The sequence below is a fragment of the Ursus americanus genome, chromosome 23 (genome assembly GCF_024610735.1).
Source record: "Ursus americanus isolate L20-20 chromosome 23, mUrsAme1.1.p, whole genome shotgun sequence".
NCBI lineage: Eukaryota > Metazoa > Chordata > Mammalia > Carnivora > Ursidae > Ursus > Ursus americanus.
The window spans coordinates 31,586,252-31,610,810 of NC_142149.1; the positions used below are offsets into that span (position 1 = coordinate 31,586,252).

At 41.2% G+C, this 24,559-nt stretch overlaps 1 protein-coding gene and 3 non-coding genes across 5 annotated transcripts in view; 1 reads left to right on the forward strand and 3 right to left on the reverse strand.

The window, feature by feature from the left end:
• Window positions 1–794: 794 nt before the first annotated feature.
• LOC123777229 (U1 spliceosomal RNA) lies at window positions 795–958 on the reverse strand. Its single transcript, XR_006775619.2, has one exon. It is a non-coding gene; the product is annotated as a U1 spliceosomal RNA (small nuclear RNA).
• Window positions 959–4,517: 3,559 nt separating this feature from the next.
• LOC123777224 (U1 spliceosomal RNA) lies at window positions 4,518–4,681 on the reverse strand. Its single transcript, XR_006775614.1, has one exon. It is a non-coding gene; the product is annotated as a U1 spliceosomal RNA (small nuclear RNA).
• An 8,417-nt stretch (window positions 4,682–13,098) lies between these two features.
• LOC123777213 (U1 spliceosomal RNA) lies at window positions 13,099–13,262 on the reverse strand. The gene has a single exon (XR_006775606.1). It is a non-coding gene; the product is annotated as a U1 spliceosomal RNA (small nuclear RNA).
• A 7,676-nt stretch (window positions 13,263–20,938) lies between these two features.
• RAD51C (RAD51 paralog C) overlaps window positions 20,939–24,559 on the forward strand; it is a 35,658-nt gene continuing 32,037 nt past the window's right edge. For both annotated transcript variants that reach the window (XM_045773339.2, XM_045773340.2), the window contains exons 1-3: window positions 20,939–21,136; window positions 23,485–23,743; window positions 24,305–24,471. In XM_045773339.2, the coding sequence (XP_045629295.1) occupies window positions 21,019–21,136; window positions 23,485–23,743; window positions 24,305–24,471 (544 nt within the window). In that variant the 5' untranslated portion in view covers window positions 20,939–21,018. The remainder of the gene's footprint in view (window positions 21,137–23,484; window positions 23,744–24,304; window positions 24,472–24,559) is intronic.

Below are 24,559 nucleotides of genomic sequence, written 5' to 3' on the forward strand. Positions count from 1 at the left end.
TGAATACAGCTCCCTGCTCAGTTGGGAGTAGACTTCTCCCTTTCCCTCCCCTCCCCGCCTCCCACCACCCCCACCCCCACCCCCACCCCCACCCCCACCCCCACCGCTTGTGCTCTCTCTCTCTCAAATAAAATCTTGAAAAAATAAAGTTCAAATAAAACACATAAAACCGAGACCCACTTCAGTGTCACAGGATTTTTTCCTAAAGCTAGAATACACACATCCCTTGAGGACCAAAGCATGAATTGCGCTATTTACACACTAACAGTCACTCCCACACTAACATTCACTCCCTTAGTATTTCTAGTCTTTTTTTCCAATAACCGTCAGAACTTATTCTAAGAAACTAGTCTCTAGGGAATGATGGGCCTAAAATGCTATCTAAGGTTCGAAATCCACACTGGAGGAGCAAGGTCAAAGTCCAACATCTTTTGTTTTATTCTTTTTAAAAATTTTTATTTATTTGAGAGAGCACAAGCAGGAGGACAGGTAATGAAAGAAAGACAAGCAGTGGATTTCTCACTGAGCAAAGGTAAGGTCCGCTAGATCCCAGAACCCTAAGGTCATCATCACAGGTAAAGGTAAATCTTCAAATCTGCGGCTCTCCAGACATTCTCAGGTAAAAACTTTGTAACAATCCTACTTCTTCAATTAATCTGCCTTCCGGCTCCCCTAAAGACTCAATTCTTCCACCCCCAGAAACAACAAGACTCTAATGCCACAATCAATTTCACAAGAATCAAAGCGTTACAATTACTGGACCACAGCAGTCTGCTTTTTAGAACATTTATCATCAGGGGAAAGCGCGAACGCAGTCCCCCACTACCACAAATTATGCGGTCGAGTTTCCCACATTTGGGGAAATCGCAGGGGTCAGTACATCCGGAGTGCAATGGATGAGCCTCGCCCTGGGAAAACCACCTTCGTGATCATGGTATCTCCCCTGCCAGGTAAGTATGAGTTACAAAGTTTGCCTGGCACTTCACCCTTGTCCTCAACACACTATACAGTCATGGTCAATTACATTCCGAGTTCTTTAGGCTTTCGGTTACAAACGCCAAGGTTATTTACATGATATTGACCAGCGCACACCAGTGGCTATGTAGTGGAAACTCTAAACTCTACCTCCTGAAGAATGAACTTGAACACGCAGCCACTGCGCCCTTCATCTCCATATGCCCGCCTCTTGTCTCTTGTCGTCACTCTTGACGTCACTTAGCTTGTTGGAGAAATGGATAAATTCGTTCTAGCTATGCTTCGCAGCGATTTAAAAAGACGGTCACCAACAGGTGTAGCTGGGGGTGGTTTTTAAAATTCTTTGCCTACGCGGGCGTACGCAAAACTTCCTGTGTGCATTTGTTACGAGTCTGAATTCTGCGCGGCAGGGCAGGGCAATTTGGAGGGCGGTGGCCTGCAGCCGCGGAGGGCAAGACAGCACAGTCGGTTACACTGGTCTGAATCACTGTTCATCTCTGGGATAGGTCATATCCTCAGTCTCTCTCAGCCTCCATTTGCCTAAGTTGTAAAGAAATAATACTGCCTGCCTACCCCCACAAGGTTTCTGTGAGGACGGAATAAGAGAATGCAGGTGAAATGCAGCTTCAACGCTCCCCCCCACCCACCACCCACCGCCAGCCACGCTCCAGGACAGGTGCCTTGTGTAGTTGGGGAATCAAAGCTGGCCTCCCCAAGATTCGAGTCTGCAGTTTTCCGCACAAAGGGAAGCGCATCCGGCCTGGATTTGGTAACAAACCGAGTGCCCCTCCCTTCATTTTAGACAACAAAAACAGAGGACACTTTAGGGTTTTTTTCCCTTTCTGCCCTTGCTGGCTAGGTGCTCTACGGTGTTTGCAGGAACTGTAGTATCAAAAGCTTTGATGGTCTAGAGGCAAAACTTTACCTCTGCCCTGTTAGCATCTCTGGCTGGGCGTGAGAATTAAATTGGCATCGACAGTTTAACAAGATAAAAGCATTAAAAAAATTTTTTTAAATATTTATTTGTCAGAGAGATAGAAAGCACTAGCGGGGGAGCGGCAGGCAGAGGAAGGAGCAGGCTTCCCGCTGAGGAAGAAGCCCGATGGGGAACTTGATCCCAGGACCCTGGGATCATGACCTGAGCTGGAGGCAGACGCTTAATCGACTGAGCCACGCAGGCATCCCCAAAACATACAAAATTTAACATAAATTTATCCAACACAGAAGCTCTTAAAAGGAAATGAAGACCCAAAGCAATGGCAGAACTAAATGCTTTCATATTAGGTTGAACAAAGACAACTGTGTTTTGTTTCTGCTTTTGTCTTTGGTTTTTCTTTTTCTTTATTTTGGGCAATTATGGAAAAGTAACATATATGGGGGGGTTTACATAGACATGAATTCTTTTTAACAATGTGTGTACAGAATTCTCTCAGGTTTGACTCCCCTTCTTTGGGAATATTTCTTCCCCCCTGATCTAAGGAGGATATCTTTTACATGAGAGTTTTATCTCCTGATCTCAGGAAGAAAAGGGTAGATCAGGACCTACGGTTAGATCTGCTGTTTTTGAAGTGCTTTTAGCTCAAAGGAATCCTTATGCCAAAGTGGCATATTTGGGGGTGGCATATTTTGCTACCCTTCAATGGTATTTCCCCTCTTAGTACATATGATTTTTTTAGTCATCTCTGAGCACAACGTGGGGCTTGAACTCACAACTCCAAAATCACAGTCTCATGCTCTACCAACTGAGCCAGCCAGGCACCCCAGAACATGTGATTTTTTAAAAAGCTTTGCTTTAGAGCGCCTCGGTGGCTCAGTCAGTTCAGTGTCCGCCCTGGGCTCTGGTTGTGATCCTGGGGTCCTGGGACTGAGTCCCATGTCTGGCTCCCTGCTCAGCGGGGATTCTGTTTCTCCCTCTTCCCTTCCAGGAAAGCATAAGTAACTCTCTACAGCCACTCTACAAGCACCCTGGGTTGCTCGTAGCTGAACCCATTCACTCCTGACACACACTGGCCCTGTCTCTGCAATATAAATCACAGTCATGCTATTCAGACATTTGCTAGATAACATCATCCACAAAGTGTGACCCGGCCCACTTCAGTTATATAATATCATTTTGTTATTGAACTACCTTCCTAATTTCATTCCAGGAGTCTTGATTTCACAGAAGGAAGACAAAATTTTGGCTGTTTTCATGGTATCCATGAATGCCAGGCTGGCCACAGCCCTGAGACCCCTCTAGAATTATTTGTGTCCCCCACAGATTTGATTTCACAGGTACTCAGAGACTTTTTGCTATTCTGAGGGCTGCACTGTCTACTCCAGTCTCTTCGGCATTCACTAAGTATTTTTGAATTTCTTCAAGTGCTGCTAATGATTAAAAAAACAAAAACCTATTCTCAAGTCATTATACATATGTAGTGCACACTTCTCACAGCCACCTAAGCTTTTAATGTGGCAGCCACTAGCTTAAGCACTAAGAGAAATAATGTAGAGATAGATTCTGTGGTAAGATCACAACCTGTAGGGAAAACAGATCTGCCCGCCAGAACTATACAAAAAGTGGTGAGAACTAATAAAAAAGTCAGGTTCAGTCAAGACCACCTAATGATTTTGAAGGGCCTACACACCTTTGCCTTTGTGGGACCCTTCCTCATTAAAAATAAAAATAATGTGACTGCACTGATAAGATGAATATATTATTATATACGAAATTTCCTTCCTTTTTTAAAAAAAGTAAACTCTACTCCCAACGTGGGTCTCCGAACTCAGGAACCTGAGATCAAAAGTCAAATACTCTCCTACTGAGTCAACCAAGCACCCCCTAAATGACATTTTTTTTTCCCTAAGATTTTATTTCTTTGAGAGAGACTGTGAGAAAGAGCACAAACAGAGAGAGGGAGAAGCAGACTCCCTGGACTTGCGATCTCAGTACCCTGAGATCATGACCTGAGGCAAAAGGCAGACCCTTAACGGACTGAGCCACACAGGCGCCCCTAGGACATCTTCCACCTAAAAATTCACTTTTTTCTGTGGTTTAAAAATGCTATTTAGGCGCCATGCCTACAGTACCTAAATGTTTAAACAATCCTGAATTCGGTGGCGGTTTGGGGGGACACCAGGTAACTTCACAAAAAAAAAGCTGAACACTGAAGTAAGTACTCTCCAAACATAGTGAAGAAAAACCAGTCATTCCCGAGAATTCGGCAGGTGAATTTTATGGAAATTAACACAACAAGGCTTTCCTAGAATATAAAAACAAGGTAGAAACACAGACCACCCAAACACAAAAAAACTAGAAAAAAAGTTTGAAATAAAATGACAGAAACCACTATTAGAAATAAACTTACCTTACAAAATACAAAACAATCTTCGGAATAAAGTTCACTTACTCTCACCATGGAAATACTACCACTAAAACAAACAAACAAAAAAAGCCAAAAACGGTGCCAAAAAAAAAACAACTCAATAAAAAAAAAACTAAATACGAACTATTACACATAAACGCTACCAACCACCCAACGCCTTTCTTTAGACCAACCATACAGGGGAGAGCGCGAACGCAGTCCCCCACTACCACAAATTATGCAGTCGAGTTTCCCACATTTGGGGAAATCGCAGGGGTCAGCACATCCGGAGTGCAATGGATAAGCCTCGCCCTGGGAAAACCACCTTCGTGATCATGGTATCTCCCCTGCCAGGTAAGTATGACCATTAACCAAACACAGCAATACCCGCTGCTGTACACACCACTCTAAGGTTGGGGTCACTTCTGAAACGACTCTAATTGGCCTTTATCTACAAATAACGACACTCAAAACCAAATTTTCGTACCACATATCTTAGTTTTGGGAACATAATCATGCACATCTTTTCAGGAAAACTCGGTTCCCAAAGGCCCTGAGTCCTGAATCTACATACTCCACCTCACGGCATAACGTCACGCGCGCTCGGCCCGGCAGAGCCAGCAGCTGCGCCCCCTTGAGGCTGGCTTGCAGACCGGTTTCTCCTCCCATTTGCTCCAACCTAATTCTCCTGACAAAAATCCATCCCTCTCCCAACTTTTGGCGTAGCCGAAGGTCTTCAGATCTCCCTGTGTGACGTACTCTTCAGCAAACGAACACAAGTGAGCTTTTAACCGCAAGCCAGCTTAGCTTCAGGCTCCACACCAGCCCGGCACTAGTTCCTCCTGTTCCAGGAGGTGGAGGAACAAGGGTTTCCAGGAGAAACTGTCCTGGCTACGTGTTAGCAGGGTGTACTACAGAGCAAGAGTTTTGGAATCCAAGATTTTGACTGAAATTCAGTGTACACGCTGCACGACTCTAGATGGGCTTCTATCTTCTGAATCTCTTCTTCAGTTTGTACAGAATGGGGAAGAACTATTCAGTCAGACCTCCCACCCAGCTCAGGCCCCAGACTTTGTCTCCTACCCCTCCCTGCCCATGGTCTGTTAGTAACACCTAGCCCCTAACGATGAACTGCTTTCCTTGAGAGCAGTCTAGCCTGTGCCTATATTGCTGCTTTTCTTTCTGCCTGGCATTCAGTTACCTCACCCACTAGACTGTGGGCCTCTAGAGCAGGGTTTTTCTTGTTTGTTTCTTTTAAAATAGTCAAGACAGCACGACATATAATTACTGCACATATTATTTTGCCAACTAATTTTATTCTCTCATTAAAAATATATAGGAAGCATGATTTTAAATTTCTGCATCTCTGGAGCTCACTGGAAAAGCTCAGATGAAAACTTAAAACATTTACTGAAAAGAAAATGTACGTACACATTCCAAAGACTGAATGCTGAGACCTCCCTCTCATATTCCATTTGGTTTCCAGGACCCTGGCAACTAAGCCTTTACCTTCTAGGATACTGGAAGTTTCCTCTAAAGAATGTAATCACCATAAAACAAAGTCCCAAAGATGTCGGCCATGGGCTTTCAGAAACACTACTATGAAAATTATTCTGCAGGGAAGTAGAAAGGCCAAACACCTCACCTTGGCCCTCAGAGCTTCCAATCAACTTGTTAATATAATTTTAAATTTCTTCATGACAGTCCATCTTAAGAATGGCCCATAATTTATATAATCGTTCCCCTGTTGCTGGACACTTAGGTTGCTTCAATATTTCACTACACTAAATAATTCTGGGTGATGCGTAGAGATGGTATATTGAACATCTATAAAATAATCAAGGAACACTGAACCACCAAGAATGACCAGACGTCTGATGAAAGCCTCCAACGTGAAAGCTAGTAGCTAAATCAACCAACCAAAAGTAGACAATTTGGAGGAAACAGATTATGCAAAGGGAAGAAAACTAAAAACAAAAATAAAAACTATCACTAAAGTCCTCAGAGAGCTAAAAGACCTTGCATCTGAAAAATAAGTATAAGAAACTATACAAATAGGGGCGCCTGGGTGGCGCAGTTGTTAAGCGTCTGCCTTCGGCTCAGGGCATGATCCCAGCGATCTGGGATCGAACCCCGCATCAGGCTTCTCCGCTGGGAGCCTGCTTCTTCCTCTCCCACTCCCCCTGCTTGTGTTCCCTCTCTCGCTGGCTGTCTCTGTCAAATAAATAAATAAAATCTTTAAAAAAAAAAAAAAGGCGATACAAATAGAAAATAAGAAAAAAAGAGGTCTTAAGTATGATTGCAGAAGTAATAAATTGAATATATGCATTGAGCAAAAAATATGAATAGATGGAAAACAAAAAAATTTTTTTAATTAGAGGACCATTGTAGAGGTTCTAAATTTCAAAATATGGAGAATTCTAGAAAATTAAAAATAAGGAGGGGAAATCACCAATGAAATAATGCAAGAGAATTTCCCAACATGAAAGTTTCCTGGTTGAAAGGGCCCTTGTTGGGGCGCCTGGGTGGCTCAGTCACTGAGCATCTGCCTTCAGCTTAGGGAGTGATCCCAGAGTCCTGGGATCGAGCCCCACATCAGGCTCCTCCACTGGGAACCTGCTTCTTCCTCTCCCACCCGCCCTGCCTGTGTTCCCTCTCTCTCTGGCTGTCTCTCTCTCTGTCAAATGAATAAATAAAATCTTTAAAAAAAAAAAGAAAGGGCCCTTGTCAAGCGCCCCATAAAATGAACGACAATATGACAAACTAAGGCATATCATTAGGAAATTACAGAATAATAGAAAGAAGATGATTCTTCAGCTTTTCCAAGAGAGAATTAAAGGTTAGTCACATATGTCACATTAAAAAGATCAGGAATCAGAAAGCCTTCTCAGTAACTTTTGGAGAGCAGAAGTCAATAAAGTGATGTCTTTGTCATGATGAAGGAAAATGTTAACTCCAATACAGAATATGATTCCCATTTAAACTACTACCTATGCAGTAGGGTAGTAGGCTAGAAGACTGACGGGTTTAGGGGCTCCTGGCTGGCTCAATCAGTAGAGCATGCGACTCTTGATCTCGGGGTCAGGAGTTCAAGCTTCACATTGGGTGTAGAGATTACTTAAATAAATAAACTTTTTAAAAAAGTTGATGGGTTTACATAGGAGAAAAATAGAAGTAGACAGATCTCCAGAAAGAATATCTGGTATGACTTTCTTTGTAGAGAACAATAGGCTATTGGAAGGTGTGGGAACAATTAGGCCATTCCCAACTGAGGGAAAAGTAACCAAGTGAAAAAAGGTAAAATTAAACAGAGAAAAAAAACTAAAAAGAGAAAAAACAAAATTAAAGGAAACTTAATGACATTCGGTGACAACACTCCGTGGTGCATAATGTTTGCATGAGAAATATAAATACTGAATATTGATTTAACCAAGTGATTTAATCAACTGGTTTTAAACTATATTAGGAAAAATAGAAAAAAGATGGTGGTCCAAGAGAGCTAAATCCTCCTTTACTATTTTTTTTAAAGTAAGCTCTACGCCAATGTGGGGCTTGAACTCATGACCCTGAGATCAATAATCGCATGCTCTACTGACTGAGCCACCCAGGCACCCCACTATTTGAGTTTTTAAATGAAGTGTATATGTTACTTTGAAAGAAAATTCAAAAGTATGTTGTGCAACATCCGTACTTTGGGTCTGTCATCATTTAGTTTTAAACAAAGTACCAGAAATAGTACTCAGGTGACTACATTTAATTAGCAGGTAAGTTTTACACTTAGAAGCCAACGAGATTGTATTTTTACATACCAGGCCCCTGGAGATAAACTTTAACCTGGTCAGATTGTGAGAATTAGGAAGGGACTGGAAGTACAGGTGCACAAGGATTTGTTCTAGGAAGCAGCAGCAAGAATTAAGCATGGAGGTGAGCTAGATCTGGGACCTAGGAAGAACCAGAACATACCATACCCTGAAACTGAAACATAATCAGCAGAATAAAAAGGTTAACAGTTGTCTGCAGACATATCCAGTTGCCAGCAATACCTTCTCAAAGACATAACTAAGAAGCTTTTTTTTTTTTTAAGATTTTATTTACTTGTCAGAAAGACAGAGAAAGAGAGCACAAGCAGGGGGAGAAGCAGGCTGAGGGAGAAGCAGGCTCCCCACTGAGCAAGAAGCCCGATGTGGGACTCGGTCTGAGCTGAAAGCAGACACACAATTGACCGAGGTGCCCAGGCATCCCAAGAAGCTTTTAAAAATACCCAGATCTGGCCGACTGGCTCAGTCGGTGGAACATGTGACACTTGATCCTGGGGTTGTGAGGTTGAGCCCTACATTGGGTGTAGAGATTATGTAAAAAAAATAAAATCTTAAAAAACAAAAACAGAAACCCAAGGGCACCTGGGTGGCTCAGTTGGTTAAGTGTCTGCCTTTGGCTCAGGTCATGATCCTGGAGTCCTGGAATCGAGCCCTGCATCAGGCACTCTGCTCAGCCAGGAGTCTGCTTCTCCCTCTCCCTCTGCATGACACTCCCCCTGCTTGTGCTCTCTCTGTCTCCATCAAATGAATAAATAAAATCTTAAAAAAAAATACTCAGATCTAATCCTGGTGTAGTGTCCTATAATAAAAGAGAGCCGAAATTATTCTGCATAATTGTTAACTGTCTCAAGTAGAAAGGATTAACTGAAGTGGTCTCCTCCCTCCCCAGGGCTCAGAAGTCCCAAATGGCTGCATGGCAGATGAAAATAGCTATTTAAGAGGGTAATATATCCGGGTTATTTTAACAGCCTCAAGAGTCCAGAATTCAAACGGACCCAGAGAATAACAAACCAGCCAGAAATAAACCTTAATCCTCCTTTCTCACAAGAGATAAAATCAGGAGAAACAACAAAGAAAGTTAGCATACCAATTCCACAAATTAGGTTTACTTGCTTGATAAAAATAGAGAATAACAGAAAAAATGCAGAATAACAGAATATTATTTAGCAATGAAGAGGAATAATAATATGTATTAATGATTAATATATGTAAAATAATAATAAATGTATCAGTATGAAAGCTCAAAAACATTATGACATGCAAGAAGTCAGACACAACACACTCTTGACTATTCCATTTTATATGAAATTTCTAAACAAGGCAAATCTATAAGAGACAGGAAGATCTGTTGTTGCCTATGGCTAGGGTAGGGGCATGGGAATCAGGAGCAACTGGGCACAGGAGAATTTGGGGGCGGTGGTCATAAAAATGTGCTAAAACTGGATTGTGGTAATGGTTGGCCAATTGTGTAAAATACTAATAGTTAAACCAAATGAGTGAATGTTATGTGTATATTATACTCCAATAAAGCAGTTAAAAATGTCAAGAAAAAGAGCTGTTATCTTTAGAAATACATACCGAAATCATCATGGCTGAAATACTATTATATATGGGATTTCCTTCAAAACAGGTTTGGGGGTTTAGGATGTGGAGGTATAAATGAAACGAGATTGGCCTTGAGTTGATCATTGCTGAAGTTTGGTGTGGCTAAATGGGAGAATACTATATCAATCTATTTTAGTTTACATTAGACGTTTTTCATAATATAAAGGAGACCATCCTTTCCCTAATGATTTTAGTACACTGAGATGTTGATACCCTGGCCTCCCCGTTTGTGAATAAGAATGCATGGAGAGGAGGGGCAGGAGGTACAAACGGCTGGATTCTATATTTAATAGGTGAAAAAAGAATCAAAGAATTTAAAGAATTAAAGATTCATTCATACAGATCAGATTTAGGGGTCATATTTTTCTCCTTTCTTTCTTCTCAAATCACACATTCAATCCACAGTCTTTATCGTTTTTCTTAAAAAAATAGTAAGAATCTGACCACTTCTCACCATCTACAGTGCTACAACTTTGGTAAAAGCCATTCTCATCTCCTGCCTAGAAGACTGGAGTAACTTAAATCATCTCCCTTCTTCCAATCTAGTAACACAGTAGCCAAGTATCCCGCTAAAGCCTAAATCCAATCGTGTCACTCTTCTGCTCAAATAACGAATCTAACCTAACTCTGAGAAAACAGAAGAGAAGGAAACATTTCCCACTGTCCCAATTTTTTGTGGACAAGAAGTAGGATTTATTGGTGGGTGTAAGGAGGGGCAGTGCTGAAACCCTCACACAACTAACACCATTGGCCTTTTTCTGTCCCATGTGACACCAAGAATCTTCAGTGGTACACACAAGGGAAAGACACAATTTATTTTATGAAGCCAGAATTACTCTGATACCTAAACCAGATGAAGACCACGTAAGAAAAGTACAGACTATTATCCATCATGGACATAGATACAAAATTACTTAAATTCCTTTAAAACTGCAAACCAAATCTAGCAATAAACAAAAAGGGTAATACATCACGATCACGTGGGGCTTATCCCGGGAATACAAAGTTAGTTTAACATTAGAAAATCAAGCCATATAATTCATCATATTTACAAATTAAGAAGTAGTTGCAGAAAAAGTAGTTAACAAAATTCAGCACCCATTTATGATTTTTTAAAAAAATGTAGCAAGCTATCATTAGTTTGATAAATGGTAACTATGAAAATCCTATAGCTAATATACTTCATGGTGAAAATCTTTCTTCCAGATAAAGAACAAAACAAGAATACCAATAGAGAGAACAGATTGATGGTTGGTTGTCAGAGGGGAGGAGAGCAGAGGGTAAAATGGATGAAGGGGATTAGGAAGTACAAACTTCCAGGGGCTCCTGGGTGGCTCAGTCATTAAGCGTCTGCCTTCGGCTCAGGTCACGAACCCAGCGTTCTGCATCAAGCCCCACATCGGGCTCCCCGCTCAGCGGGAAGCCTGCTTCTCCCTCTCCCACTCCCGCTGCTTGTGTTCCCTCTCTCTGCCTCTCTGTCAAATAAATAAAATCTTAAGAAAAAAAGAAATACAAACTTCCAGCTACAAAATAAATAAGTCATGGGGATGTAATGTACAGTATGGGGAATCTGGTCAATAATATCGTATTAACAATAATATTGTATTAACTTTGCTGACAGATAGTAACTAGACTTATTGTGATGACTTTTTCACAATGTATACAAATGCTGTGCACCTAAAACTAATCTAATATTGAATGTCAATTATACCTGAATGAATAAAAGAATAAAAGAAAATGAAATTTCAAAATACTATTTGTAAGTGGCAAATACTTCATATTTTCCTACCACTCACATTTCTTCCGGTCTTTGCTTCTATCACTCTACGTAGTCTACAACAATATTAACAAATTCCTTTTTTTAATGATTGGAAGGGGCAAAATCCTAACATTTTCTTTTAAAACCCAAAGGTCTTGCTAATATCCTTATCTTTCCAAGTGTGGAGCTAACAAGTAATAAAGAGATGTGATTTAAAATTACCAAGATAAGGGGTGGGGTGCCTGGGCGGGTCAGTCGGTTAAGCCTCCGACTCTTGGTTTCACCTCAGGTCTTAATCTTGGTTTAGGGTCATAGGAGGGAGCCCTGCTTGAGTTTTTCTCCCTCTTCCTCCCTCCATTCAAGCGTGCACTCGAGCTCTTTCTCTAAAATAAATAAATCTTTAAATAAAATTACTAAAGGAACTGACCGAAGAACAGAAAATTGTTCCATAGGGGCGCCTGGGTGGCGCAGTCGTTAGTCGTCTGCCTTCGGCTCAGGGCGTGATCCTGGCGTTCTGGGATCGAGCCCCACATCAGGCTCCTCCACTCGGAGCCTGCTTCTTCCTCTCCCACTCCCCCTGCTTGTGTCCCCTCTCTCACTGGCTGTCTCTCTCTGTCTAATAAATAAATAAATAAATCTTTAAAAAAAAAATTGTTCCATAAATAAAAGGATAGAGGAAGGCATGTTCTGGGATCCTCAGTATAAACCTCAGCACAAACATTATTGAGGCAACTATGAGACAGCCGAACAAGTTTTACAAGTAGTACTCTGGGGGTCACCTGGCTGGCTCAATAGGTAGAGCATGCCAGTCTTGATCTGGGGTTGTGAGTTCAAGCACCATGTTGGGCCTAGAGCATACTTTAAAAAAAAAAAAAAAAGTGCTCTGGGGAGAAGAATGGGGCAGGGTGAGAAAGGGTGGATCAGGGAGTGTTATTCAGGTTGAATCTTTCTGTATGATGGTTTCACATCCATAGTGCTACTTTAATAAAATTATTTGGGGGTAAAAATCAAGGTCTCAGAGAAAAACACTTTCACTAGCAGAGATTATACTATAGTCCAGTTCCTCATTTTCGGGAAAATCTTAGATTCCAGCTCATGAGACATCACTAATTACTGCACACATCCTTATATTATCATAGATAATAGAATGATTACAGAAAGCCATATTGATGAACTAAAAGCCAAGCAGTAATAAACGAATCATTTAAGTGCAAGTTACCAATGAAAAGTTCAAATGCAGTCCCCCTCTACCAAAAATCATGCAGCCCAGTTTTCCATATTTGAGAAAATTACAAAGATCACATCTAGAGTACAGTAACAAATATATGCACAATGTAAACAACAAAAACACACATTCTAAGCTTAGAATTTATGACTTAATGACACGTTCTACAAGTGCTGGTTTTCTTGACGTTATACACTAAGTAACATAATACACCCACAGAAAACATCAGTGTCTTAAAACCAGGCACTGATAAAAGTTTACCTCACTTGAGAATATTAACACACACTTACACTGAAAAACACACAAAAACTCCCTACAACAAAAGTAAACATGCAAAACCTGTAACACGTTCTATTTTTAAAACACACAAATCAGGGGAAAGCGCGAACGCAGTCCCCCACTACCACAAATTATGCAGTCGAGTTTCCCACATTTGGGGAAATCGCAGGGGTCAGCACATCCGGAGTGCAATGGATAAGCCTCGCCCTGGGAAAACCACCTTCGTGATCATGGTATCTCCCCTGCCAGGTAAGTATGAGTTGTAAAGTTTGCCTGGCACTTCACCCTCAGATTAAAGGCACTCTTAACATAGGGTCAACTTTTCTCATGCATTCTATCGGTCCCGTTCCTTCTGAAATAGAGACTTTCCAAATTATATGTCCTATGCAGCAATATTTTGTATATCTGGATATTGCCAAAATCTTAGGAAATATATGCCCATTGTAAGCACGACCAGCAGTCACTGCGTTTATCTACATATTCCACACCCCTTCTGCTGATCTCATTTAGCGCTTCCTACTGCCTAGCTACTGGTGCTGTTCGAATGAAATTTAAAGGTAAAGACACTCTACAGATTTAAAGAAAAACGACATAAATTAGTTCCTTCTTTCAAGGTGTAGGAGTTAATGATGTCACTGGTGTCTGGCGCAGTTCAGCAAGCCACGTAATTGAAACGTCAAGTCTAAAAAGATTAAATTTGGCAAAACTAGGTATGAAAATCCAGTCCGTGTATTGCTAAAAACGGGTTGTTCAAGGCTTCAAGCACAAGTACAAAATATGCTCTCTTTCAAATACACAGCAAATCATTACCCTTATTTGATAAAGCAGTTGTATAAACACTAGTTCTAATTCTGAGGCAAGCTAACTAGGCTAGCCTCAGGCAGCGCCCCCTTCCTACACAGACGGTTGGGGGAAGCCCCAGGGGTCTTCAGAGCTGGAGTGTGACGATGGTCCACACGACTGGAAACTGCCTGCTGACCAGAATGTCTCCCTTCCCTAGCATCAATAAATTTCTAAGTACCCTTAACCCCGCCCATCCCCCATGCCAACTCCCCTGTGTTCTACACTACAAGCCGTCATCCATTTCTTTCTCATGGGTGAAATTCAGAACAAGACTACTGGAGACTACATCCTACAAGAAACTGCCCAGCCCTCCTTGACTCATATTAGACCCTTAAAAAAGAGCAAATTCCGTCTCAGGCAATGGTTAATAATTCCAATATTTCATATCCATATGAAATTATTAGTCTTAATCCTATCCCTCCTTTTTTTTTTTTTTAAAGATTTTATTTATTTATTTGACAGAGACAGCCAGCGAGAGAGGGAACACAAGCAGGGGGAGTGGGATAGGAAGAATCAGGCTCCTAGCAGAGGAGCCTGATGTGGGGCTCGATCCCAGAACGTTGGGATCACGCCCTGAGCCGAAGGCAGCCACTTAACGACTGCGCCACCCAGGCGCCCCAACCATCAAATAACTCTTAAATTCAAACTGCCATTCTCAGATTTGTGACTAGCAGTGCTTTCTTTTTTTTTTTTTTAATTTATTTATTAGAGAGAGAACATGAGAGAGAGAGAGAGATCACAGCAAGGGGGAGAGGTAGACAGAGAAGCAGGCTCCCCACTGAGCAAGGAGCCTGATGTGATGCAGGACTCCATCCCAGGACCGTAGGATCATGACCTGAGCCGAAGGCAGATGCTTAACCGACTGAGCCACCCAGGCAGCACCCTTACGAATATATATTTTAAATTAAATTACCTGAGTTATAAAGTGGGAAAGAATGTACAGACGTTTATAGCACCATTATTCACAACAGCCAAGAGGTGGAAGCAACCCAAGTGTCTATCCACAGATGAATGGATAAACAAAATGTGGTATACACATACAATTGAATATTATTCAGACTTAAAAAGGGAGGAAATTGACACATGCTACAACATTGATAAGCCTTCAGGACACTATGTTAAGTGAAATAAAACAGTCACAAAAAGACAAAAACTACATGATTTCACTTCTGTAAGGTATCAAGGGTAGTCAAACTCATAGAAACAGAAAGTAGAATGGTGGTTGCCAGTGGCTGAGGGAAGGGGAAATGAGGAGTTGCTGTGTAATGGGTACATAGTTTCAGGTTTGCAAGATTAAAAAAGTTCTGGAGATCACCTGCACAACATTGTGAAGATAATTAACACTATTGAACTGTATGTAAAAATGGGTGAGATGGTAAATTTCATGTTATGTGTATTTTACCATTTTTACAAATTAAAAGTGGGCAAGGGATATAAATGAGATAGTACAATAAGGTACATTTGCCCAATAAAACTATATGAAAAAAATTTTAACCTTTCTTAGTAATAAAAGATAATAACCAGTTAAAATCAATTATACCTCAATAACAAAGGGGAAAAAAACATTTAAAGACTCTGAAGGCCAGTGTTGGGGTGGAGATGGGAAAATTAGCCCTCATATGCTGTGAGTAGGAGTATAAGTGGTACAAACATTTGGCAGTATGATTCAAAGTGAAAATGTGTATACTCTCTGACCCAGGAATTCTACTTTCAGAAATGTATCGAGAGAGAGACAGAGACAGAATGCTATTTCATCACAGCAAAAAAAACAGGAAATAATTCAACTGCACAGTTATAGGCCAGATTAGAAAGATGGGCTTCAGGACAGAACGTATACAACCACTAAATTTAATTTTCCAAATAATCTGTAAATACACAGGAGAAAGCTTCTGACAAAATATTCAGTGAAAAACAAAAGATATACAAATTTCTTCACAATTTGACCACAAATGTGTAACATACATTATATGAATTTGTAGACAGATTAAAATAAACCAAAATGTTAACATCATTTTGTGTAAGTTAAATAGAAAATTTATGAACCAGTTTTATTTCCTTCTTTATATATTCTATATTTTGTTTTTTACAAGTATATACTTCCTACCAGCTTATATTTTTCACCATATTTAAAGTACAAAATAGAAAAATATACAGAGGGAGGTACAGGTCAATCACCTAATCGTCCATTCTTTTCACAAATATCTACTGAGCACCTACTAAAGCCATACACTGGGCTAGGGGCTCTAGGAAAACAACAGGGAGTAAAATCCACATGGTCCTGCTCTACTGAAGCTTTCTATCTATTCGGGGAGATGTACATTTAATAAATGATCACACAGAGGCATTTGCTGCTGTAAGAGCCTTAAAAGGGAGACTTGCGTCTTACCAAGAAATCTGGTCTGTATCCTAAGGGCAAAATGGGAAGTGAAATGAGCTGAAATATAGAACTGTACTGTAGAAAGAACATTCTGGCTGCAGCATGGGAGAACAGACTAGAGGGGAGAAGACAAGATGCAGAGACCAGCTAAAAGGATCTTGAGTACCTACAAGCAAAATGGTGGGAGCTTGGCCTAGAGGAGGAGGCATGAACAGAATCAAGATATGTTAAAGAGAAAATTGATAGGATCTGTGTATGCATTGAACACAGGGACTGAAAAGGGAAGGAGGTATTGAGAATGATTTCTAGGTTTCTAGTCTGTGCACATGAAGCATGGATATTCAACTCATGGAGGTAAGGAATACAGAAAGAGGACAAGGTTTTGGGAGTGGGCTGAAGAAGATAAATGAGATAGGTTTAAAATATATTTTTTAAAGATCTTGTTTATTTATTTGAGAGAGAGAGAGAAAGGGGGGGCAGAAGGAGAAGCAGACTCCCCACTGAGCAGGGAGCCTGATGCAGGCTCCATCCCAGGACCTTAGGACTATGACCTGAGCTGAAGGCAGAGGCTTAACTTAACGGACTGAACCACCCAGATGACCCTGAATTAGGTTTAAGATAGGCTGAGCTGGAGGGGCACCTAGTGTATCAGCTGGTAAAGCATTTGCTTTCAGCTCAGGTCATGATCCTAGGGTCCTGGAATTGAGCCCCACCTTGGGCTCTCTGCTCACCGTGGAGTCTGTTTTTCCTTCTCCCTCTGCCCCTCCCCCACACTCATGTGTGCGCTCTCTCTCGCTCTCTCTCAAAAAATAAACAAAATCTTTAAAAAAACATATAGGCTGAGTTGGAGACCTTTGCCCTGTCCAGTAGGAAATCAGATATTTGCATTTGGAGGTGAGAGAACAGGGCAAGGCTAGAAATATAAATTTAAGAATCGGGTGCCTGGGATGCCTGGGGCGCTGGGGTGGCTCAGTCTTTAAGCATCTGCCTTCAGCCCAGGGCATGATCCCAGGGTCCTGGGATCAAGCCCCGCATCGGGCTCCCTACTCCGCTGGGAACCTGCTTCTTCCTCTCCCACTCCCCCTTGCTTGTGTTCCCTCTCTCACTGGCTGTCTCTCTCTCTGTCAAATAAATAAATAAAATCTTTAAAAAAAATCGGGGTTCCTGGGTGGCTCAGTCAGTAAAGTGTCTGACTTCTATGGAGGTCATGATCCCTCATGATCTCAGGGTCCTGGGATTGTGCCCTGCACAATCCTGCATTGGGCTCTTCTCTTAATGGGGAGTCTGCTTGTCCCTCTCCCTCTCCTTCTGCCCCTTTCCCTCCTAGTGCTTTGCCTCTCTCTTAAAATCTTTTTTAAAAAGTTTTAAAAAAATCATTGGCATATAGTCTCTGAACTATGAATAAGATAGCAGAGAGAGACAGAATGAGAGAACAAGAGAAGAGAAAAAACAGAATAATCAGCAAAAGGTCAGCTATGGGGTATTAAAAGAACTGTAACGTTTCAGGACCAGGTTATGAAAGATGAGCTTCCAAGGGAGACAGAAAAGCCAGATTGACATGAAAGAAATCAGGAGTGTGGCATCACAGAAATGAGAAGGTTTCAAGAGTTTGTGGACAACAAATATTGATCTCCTACTATGTATAAGGCTTTGTACAATTGATATTGATACTCCAAATATATGTGTCTGAGGCTTTAAGTTTTATCACAACCACCTTTAAAGCCACAGCTTGATTCAAAGTTTTTTCTCAGTCAAAACAGCACTCATTTTTCTCTCCATTTCCAAGTCCACTTAAACATTCAAGGTCACCAATTTTAGAATTCTGTATTTTTAGGTTAAAAGAAAATAAATTTCTCCTCAGCTACAAGAGAAATACTCCAATTACTCCTCTCCCGCATCTCTAGAAAATAGTCCATTTAGCATGAAAATATCTCTTTATTTGAATACTGAGGTTAACTATAGATATTGGCAGAAATAGCTCACTCCTACCCTTAGTATCTTATCTAGATCGCAATGAAAGCCAGAAATACTCAATAATGATCCTGGTTGATGATAGGCTCCACAAGGCAGAGATTCTGTCATTTGCCCCGTCACCATCCACATACCTAGCACTTAATAAATATTTAATCTTGCTTAAATGATCTAATCTTAATAATTTTATCCAGGAACCCAAGTACACTGTTCACAGGATTATTGCGAGCATCAAGTTAAATGAAATATGTAAAAGCACTTTCCTTTGACACTTTACAATGGCAGGCACTTAAAAAATGTCTCACAGCATTAGCACGTTACCGAGCAAGCTGTTTAATAAAGCTGTACTCAACTGAAGACACATATAGAGTATTTTAAAATGGAGAAACTAAAATTATGTACCTTTTCTGTGCCTAACACTTTATATTTGTTAATTTGATCTTTCCAATAATCCCATGAATTATTTTCTTTTACTTGCAGGTGAGGAAACTGAGTAACTTGCTGCAAGGCTCAAAGTTGGTAATTTCCAGAGATGTGATACAAACCCAGATTTGTAGGACTCCAAGGCTCATGCTCATCTGTCCATAGCAGTGCCTCTCAAACTTTTTCATCAAGTAACCCCAAATTGCAACGGAAAAACAAACACAAAACATATTCCTAGGCGGCTCTGGGAGACTATTGGGGTATCCAGTTTAAACTGGATCTTTCCAGGCACCTGGGTGGCTCAGTCAATAGCTGTCTGTCTTTGGCTCAGGTCATGATCCCAGGGTCCTGGGATGGAGCCCTGCATTGGGCTCCCCACTCAGCGGGGAGCCTGCTTCTCCCTCTCCCTCTGCCTGCTGCTCCCCCTACTTGTGCTCACGCTCTCTGACAAATAAACAAAATCTTAAAAAAAATAAATAAATAAATTTGATCTTTCTTCAAAATCTTATACTTATTCGAAAATTTATTTTTGTTTGCATTTTACTTAACAATATATTGTTTATTTACTATAAAATATTTTAAATGGCTTACCAGTTAAATCATTCAATTCTTCCCTCTCTAAAAAAAAATTGAGCGAATCTGACACCATAGGCAGGTGTACCTTCCATAAAAATCCCATAGTTTTGTTTTGTTCTTGGTGCCTGGCCTCATAAACCTGGATCCTAGTTTGAAAGCCTGACTATAGAGCACACTGTATTAAAGAAATCTGAAGAATGATGAGAATACAATAATTATAGACAACTCAAGGCTCAGAATAAGATATTAATAACACATAACTGTATGACTACAGATAGTCAACTACTTTCTTAACCCTCTACTGCCAGTGAAACAAAGCTCTAAACACGATTGATTCCACTGAATTTGAGCAAACTAACTGAAGCACTAACTTTGAATATGTTAACACCATTTCTTCTTCACCCAAGATCCTGGTTGCTTTATAAGCATAAATCCTCCCTGCGGACATTTATGTTATGCCCACTGTGTGCCCAGAAGTGACTCATATTAGTAGTTAAGCAAGGTATTGAGTAGCAAACAATCCACATTTTGACCAGTCCTACCAGACTTTTCCTGTCCTCCAAATGGGGGATAAAACACTTCTCAAATTCTTCCCCGCAAACCCCCCACCCAAAAGGGGCTCCCAATTTGGAGGTAGTTCGGGGTAGAAGAAAGAGTACCAGGTTTTAATTCTGGCTTGGAGAAAACTATGCTGTAAGCTTCTGTGTCCTTGTTTTCCTCATGGTACGGTTGTGAGCATTTGAAATGTGTGGGATTTGCTAAAGTGCTCAACATATGTTTCCTTCCTTAGATCTTAGATACTTAAAGGGCTCTGATTTGCAATATTTAGGGAGCTCCTTTAAGCTAGGGAAAAAAATTTTAAGGCTAAGGCTAAGAATCTTAACAAATGTAGTGAACGAGTTACTCCCCAAAAGAAATCACATTCACTTAGGCAAAGAAAGACTTTGTAACCCACCTTCCAAACCGTCTCAATTCCCCCAAAGTCCTCTATTTTATAAGGCGTCCCTTCTCAACTAGGTACCAGAGCGGGAGCTCTTGCGTAGCCCAATTACTCCCTCGGGACCGGGAGCCCATGCCTAGCCCACTACGGGGACATTACTTGCTTACTTTTCCAGGTACTTCTTAAGTTACGCAGGCCGTGAACCAACGGTCTCAGAAACCACCATGCTCCAGACTGGACTCGCGGGGAAGGCGTGGGTGGGTGCGGGGATTGGGCGCCTAGCGCTCTCCGAGGCGGTGGGGGGCTGGCCCACAATTCCTCGCGCGGGCGAGGCCGAGGGCAAGGGCGGGAAAGGCGAAGGGGGAAAGCAAGGGGGACACCCGACGAGAAAAGGTGGGAAACTGGAACCCTATAATGGAGAAGCCGATTATTCCTTATATGACCATTTCAGACCCCAAACCGGTAATTGGTTAGTGTGTGCGTTACCCCTACTTGGGGATAGATCCTTCCTATTAATAACCTTGAGGTTCCACCCACCAGGCCAGGGCTGAGGTATGTAGGTGTGGCGTGTAGGGCCTGGCTCTCCATTTTGCAGTCTCCACCCATCTTTTTACTCTCAGGATGTATGTTTGAGGGGGAAACCCTAAGTGAGATTTGTAAGAATCACAACAGAAATGGTGCGGGTGCGAGAAAATACAACATTCCTCCTCAGAGGGGCCAAGCCCCAGGCCGCGTGCAGTCAGGCCAGAGACTCCGCCCCTTCCGCCTTACGTCTCACGTCACATGGCGCGCGCGCGCTCGCGCGCGCCGGCGTACAAAATTAAGACGGGGGTTTAGGTACTCTGGTTACGCGGGACGGAGCGCGTAGGCGTCCAGCTTTGAAATGCAGCGGGACTTAGTGAGCTTCCCGCTATCCCCAGCAGTGCGGGTGAAGCTGGTGTCTGCAGGATTCCAGACTGCTGAGGAACTCCTAGAGATGAAACCATCCGAGCTCAGCAAAGGTAACGACTCCTGACGGCAAGTTGAGGCACACGGGCCGCCGTCTGTGCCGCCTCCATCTCGGTTCTTCCGCCTTCAGACTTCCACCCAGTCTCCGCCAATTTCCTCCGCCCAAGGCTGCATTTGCAACGTGAAACCGCTCCTTGACTCCAATTAAACATGGTGTGAATGGTTAGAGCTATGGTCCTGAAAACATTTACTAATTGCTTTCTCTACTCGTGCCTGCTGAATCCTGCTGAGGATTACCTAATTTATTACTCAAAAGAACTCTGTTAACGTGGATTATTATGTCCAATATACTGATGAAGGAAGGAACAGATGCTTGGGAAGGTTCAGTAACTTTTCATGATGTCTGAGCTAGGAAATTGTGGAGTCAGGATTGGTACCCAGACAGCTGGTCTAGTTTTAGCTGTTCCATAATCCAAAGGGCCTGGGATTACATTTGAGAAATGGAGGACTCGTGATAGGACTAGAGACACTAGGCGAGAAAGGGAGCAGAATCCTCAGCACCTGGAGAAAGCAATAGAAAGAAGACATTGCTTCTCTTCTGTAATTCGCTGGGAAAACAAAACAAGAAACCCCAAGCCTCTCATTCCGGAACACTGTAGATTATACATTGGTGGGAACCCCTGTATCATGAGGTGTATACAAAAATGAAGCTGTCTGCAGTCAGTCTCACTGTACATACTACACGGCCGTGTGCTTTGAACTGTTCTTAAGATAGAAAATTTTAAGCCCTTGCCCTTAACAATGGAAAATAAGGAGGTTTCAACTTGCCACTCTAGAATAAATGTTGTAGACCCGTTAACTGTTTGTTTTAAATCTTACACGGCATACTGTTTCCCAATGTTTTGGTTGGTTGGTTGGTTTTAAAAGTTTTATTTATTTTTTTAGAGAGAACTAGCAGAAGGAGCTGCAGAGGGAGAGCGAAAAGCAGGGAGCCAGATATGGACGTGATCCCAGGACCCTGGGATCATGACTTGAGCAGAAGGTAGACGCTTAAAGTACTGAGCGACCCAGGCACCCCTGTCTCCCAAAGTTTGGTGGGCTCTTTTTTCTCTCAACAAGTTGGTTTAACAGAAAAAAAAAATGAGAGAATCTGCATGATAATGATAGCTAACAATTATTGAGCGTTTTGGATAGCCTCGGTATTCTGCCCACCATTCAACGTGTATTGTCTCTGCCCACCATTCAACGTGTATTGTCTCATTCCCGTTTTACAGAAGAAAAGATCTGAGGCAAAAAAAAAAAAAGTAACTCGCCCATACTAAGTAACTTCATAATAAGTGGTTCAGTCAGGGTTTACAAACCCAAGAAATCTGACTCCAGAGTTTAGGCTTTTTAATTGGATAGGATTTTCCTTTCCTTATCACTACTATTGTCTTTTATTAGTGCCAAATTTATATTCATATCCTAACCAAATCAGGCACTGACGTATCAAACTCATAAGTGATGTCACCCTCACCTTTCATTCTTTTCATTAGAAACTTGTTTCGTAATTGCCATTTTCTCTTCTCAAGCCATATTGTCTGATAGAAATGATATTGTATAGTTGAGGAAGCATAATTGTATTGTTTAAAATACTTGTACATCAAATAATTTTATTAAAAATTTTGGAGTGATATGTGAATTTTTCATGGCACCGTTTCTATGAAGAGTTTTTATTATGAATAATACATGCACATGCACTTCATTTTTTTTTTTAAGGTTTTATTTTTTCATTTGACAGAGAGGCAGCCAGCGAGAGAGGGAACACAAGCAGGGGGAGTGGGAGCGGAAGAAGCAGGCTCCCAGCAGAGGGGCCTGATGTGGGGCTGGATCCCAGAACGCTGGGATCACGCCCTGAGCCGAAGGCAGATGCCCAACAACTGCGCCACCCAGGCGCCCCATGCACATGCACTTCTTAAAGTTAAATCTTGTTTTAGGCAGTTAGAGGCCATTGTCATTCTCTTCTGAAAAATAATTTAGATGCTTTGTTAGCTCAAGATAACTATGACTTCATAAAAGCAAAAGGGATAGTAAAAGGACTGACTGGTGGTACATTTTTATTTCTACCTTCTGAGATACTCTTGTAGGTACCCATATACTTTAGAGGTTTAGGTTTCTGAATTCTGTTTTTGAGGTAATAAATCTTTGAAGTATGTAAAAACTAAGAAAACATAGATGAATGCCTTTATTAACTTGAAAAATTCAATAGTTAATGGAATGTTTTATTTTTATGTTTCTTTACTCTTGACATCACTCTTGTTATCTAAAAATTAAAATTAATGAAGACAACCCAATAGCATGTTAAGACTTAAATTTCTAAAATCAGGATTTGGGTTTTTTTTTTTTCTTCTTTTACTTTCAGAAGTTGGGATATCTAAAGAGGAAGCCTTAGAAACTCTGCAAATTATAAGAAGAGAATGTCTCACAAATAAACCAAGATATGCTGCTACCGCTGAGTCAGGCAAGAAGTGTACAGCACTGGAACTTCTTGAGCAGGAGCATACCCAAAGCTTCATAATTACCTTCTGTTCAGCACTAGATAATATTCTTGGGGGTGGAATACCCTTAACCAAAACAACAGAAATTTGTGGTGTACCAGGTGTTGGAAAAACACAATTATGGTAAAGTAAAATGTTCCCCTCTTAACGGTAGACTTAATGACATTTTATGTAAGTAATAGAATGTGGTGCTGTGGGTCTACATTCAGGAGACCAAAAAAGCATGTATGTGCCCTTAATTTTTTGTGTGTGTATGCATGCACATCAAACAAAAATCAGTTTACAATTTGTGTTAATTCAGTACTCCATCTTTAAATTGATATAATTATTTTGGTATCCAAAAAATTTTTTTTGCAACATTGTAATGTGATCATTAGGGTAAGCAGGTAATCTTCTATTTTATTATATAATTAATTCTTGGGAATATATTTGAAGGTAGGCTTAGTATAAGAAAGGGTTTCATTCCCAGAGGCCTAAAAACCACTAAAAAGTCCTTAATCATGGTTTTATGGGTCCACCCTCCCCCTAGTCCGAATATCAATTGATTCACATATATTTGGAGCAGAAAGTTAGCCATTGCTGTTTGCCTAATGGTGGTACCTAATGGGCGGTGATGTGGAGTTTGAAAAACACTGCCTTAGATGATTATGATAATGATTTGGTCATTCAGCTTTCTCTTGACAGTATGCAGTTGGCAGTAGATGTGCAGATACCAGAATGTTTTGGAGGAGTGGAAGGTGAAGCAGTTTTTATTGATACTGAAGGAAGTTTTATGGTTGATAGAGTGGTAGACCTTGCTACTGCCTGCATTCAGCACCTTCACCTTATAGCAGGAACACATATGGGAGAGGGTAAGTTAGCAAGTGATTCTCTTTTTCTCTATAATAAAAGTAATTAGCATTGGTACCTCTCTAGACTCAGGAAGAAACCATTTGGAAC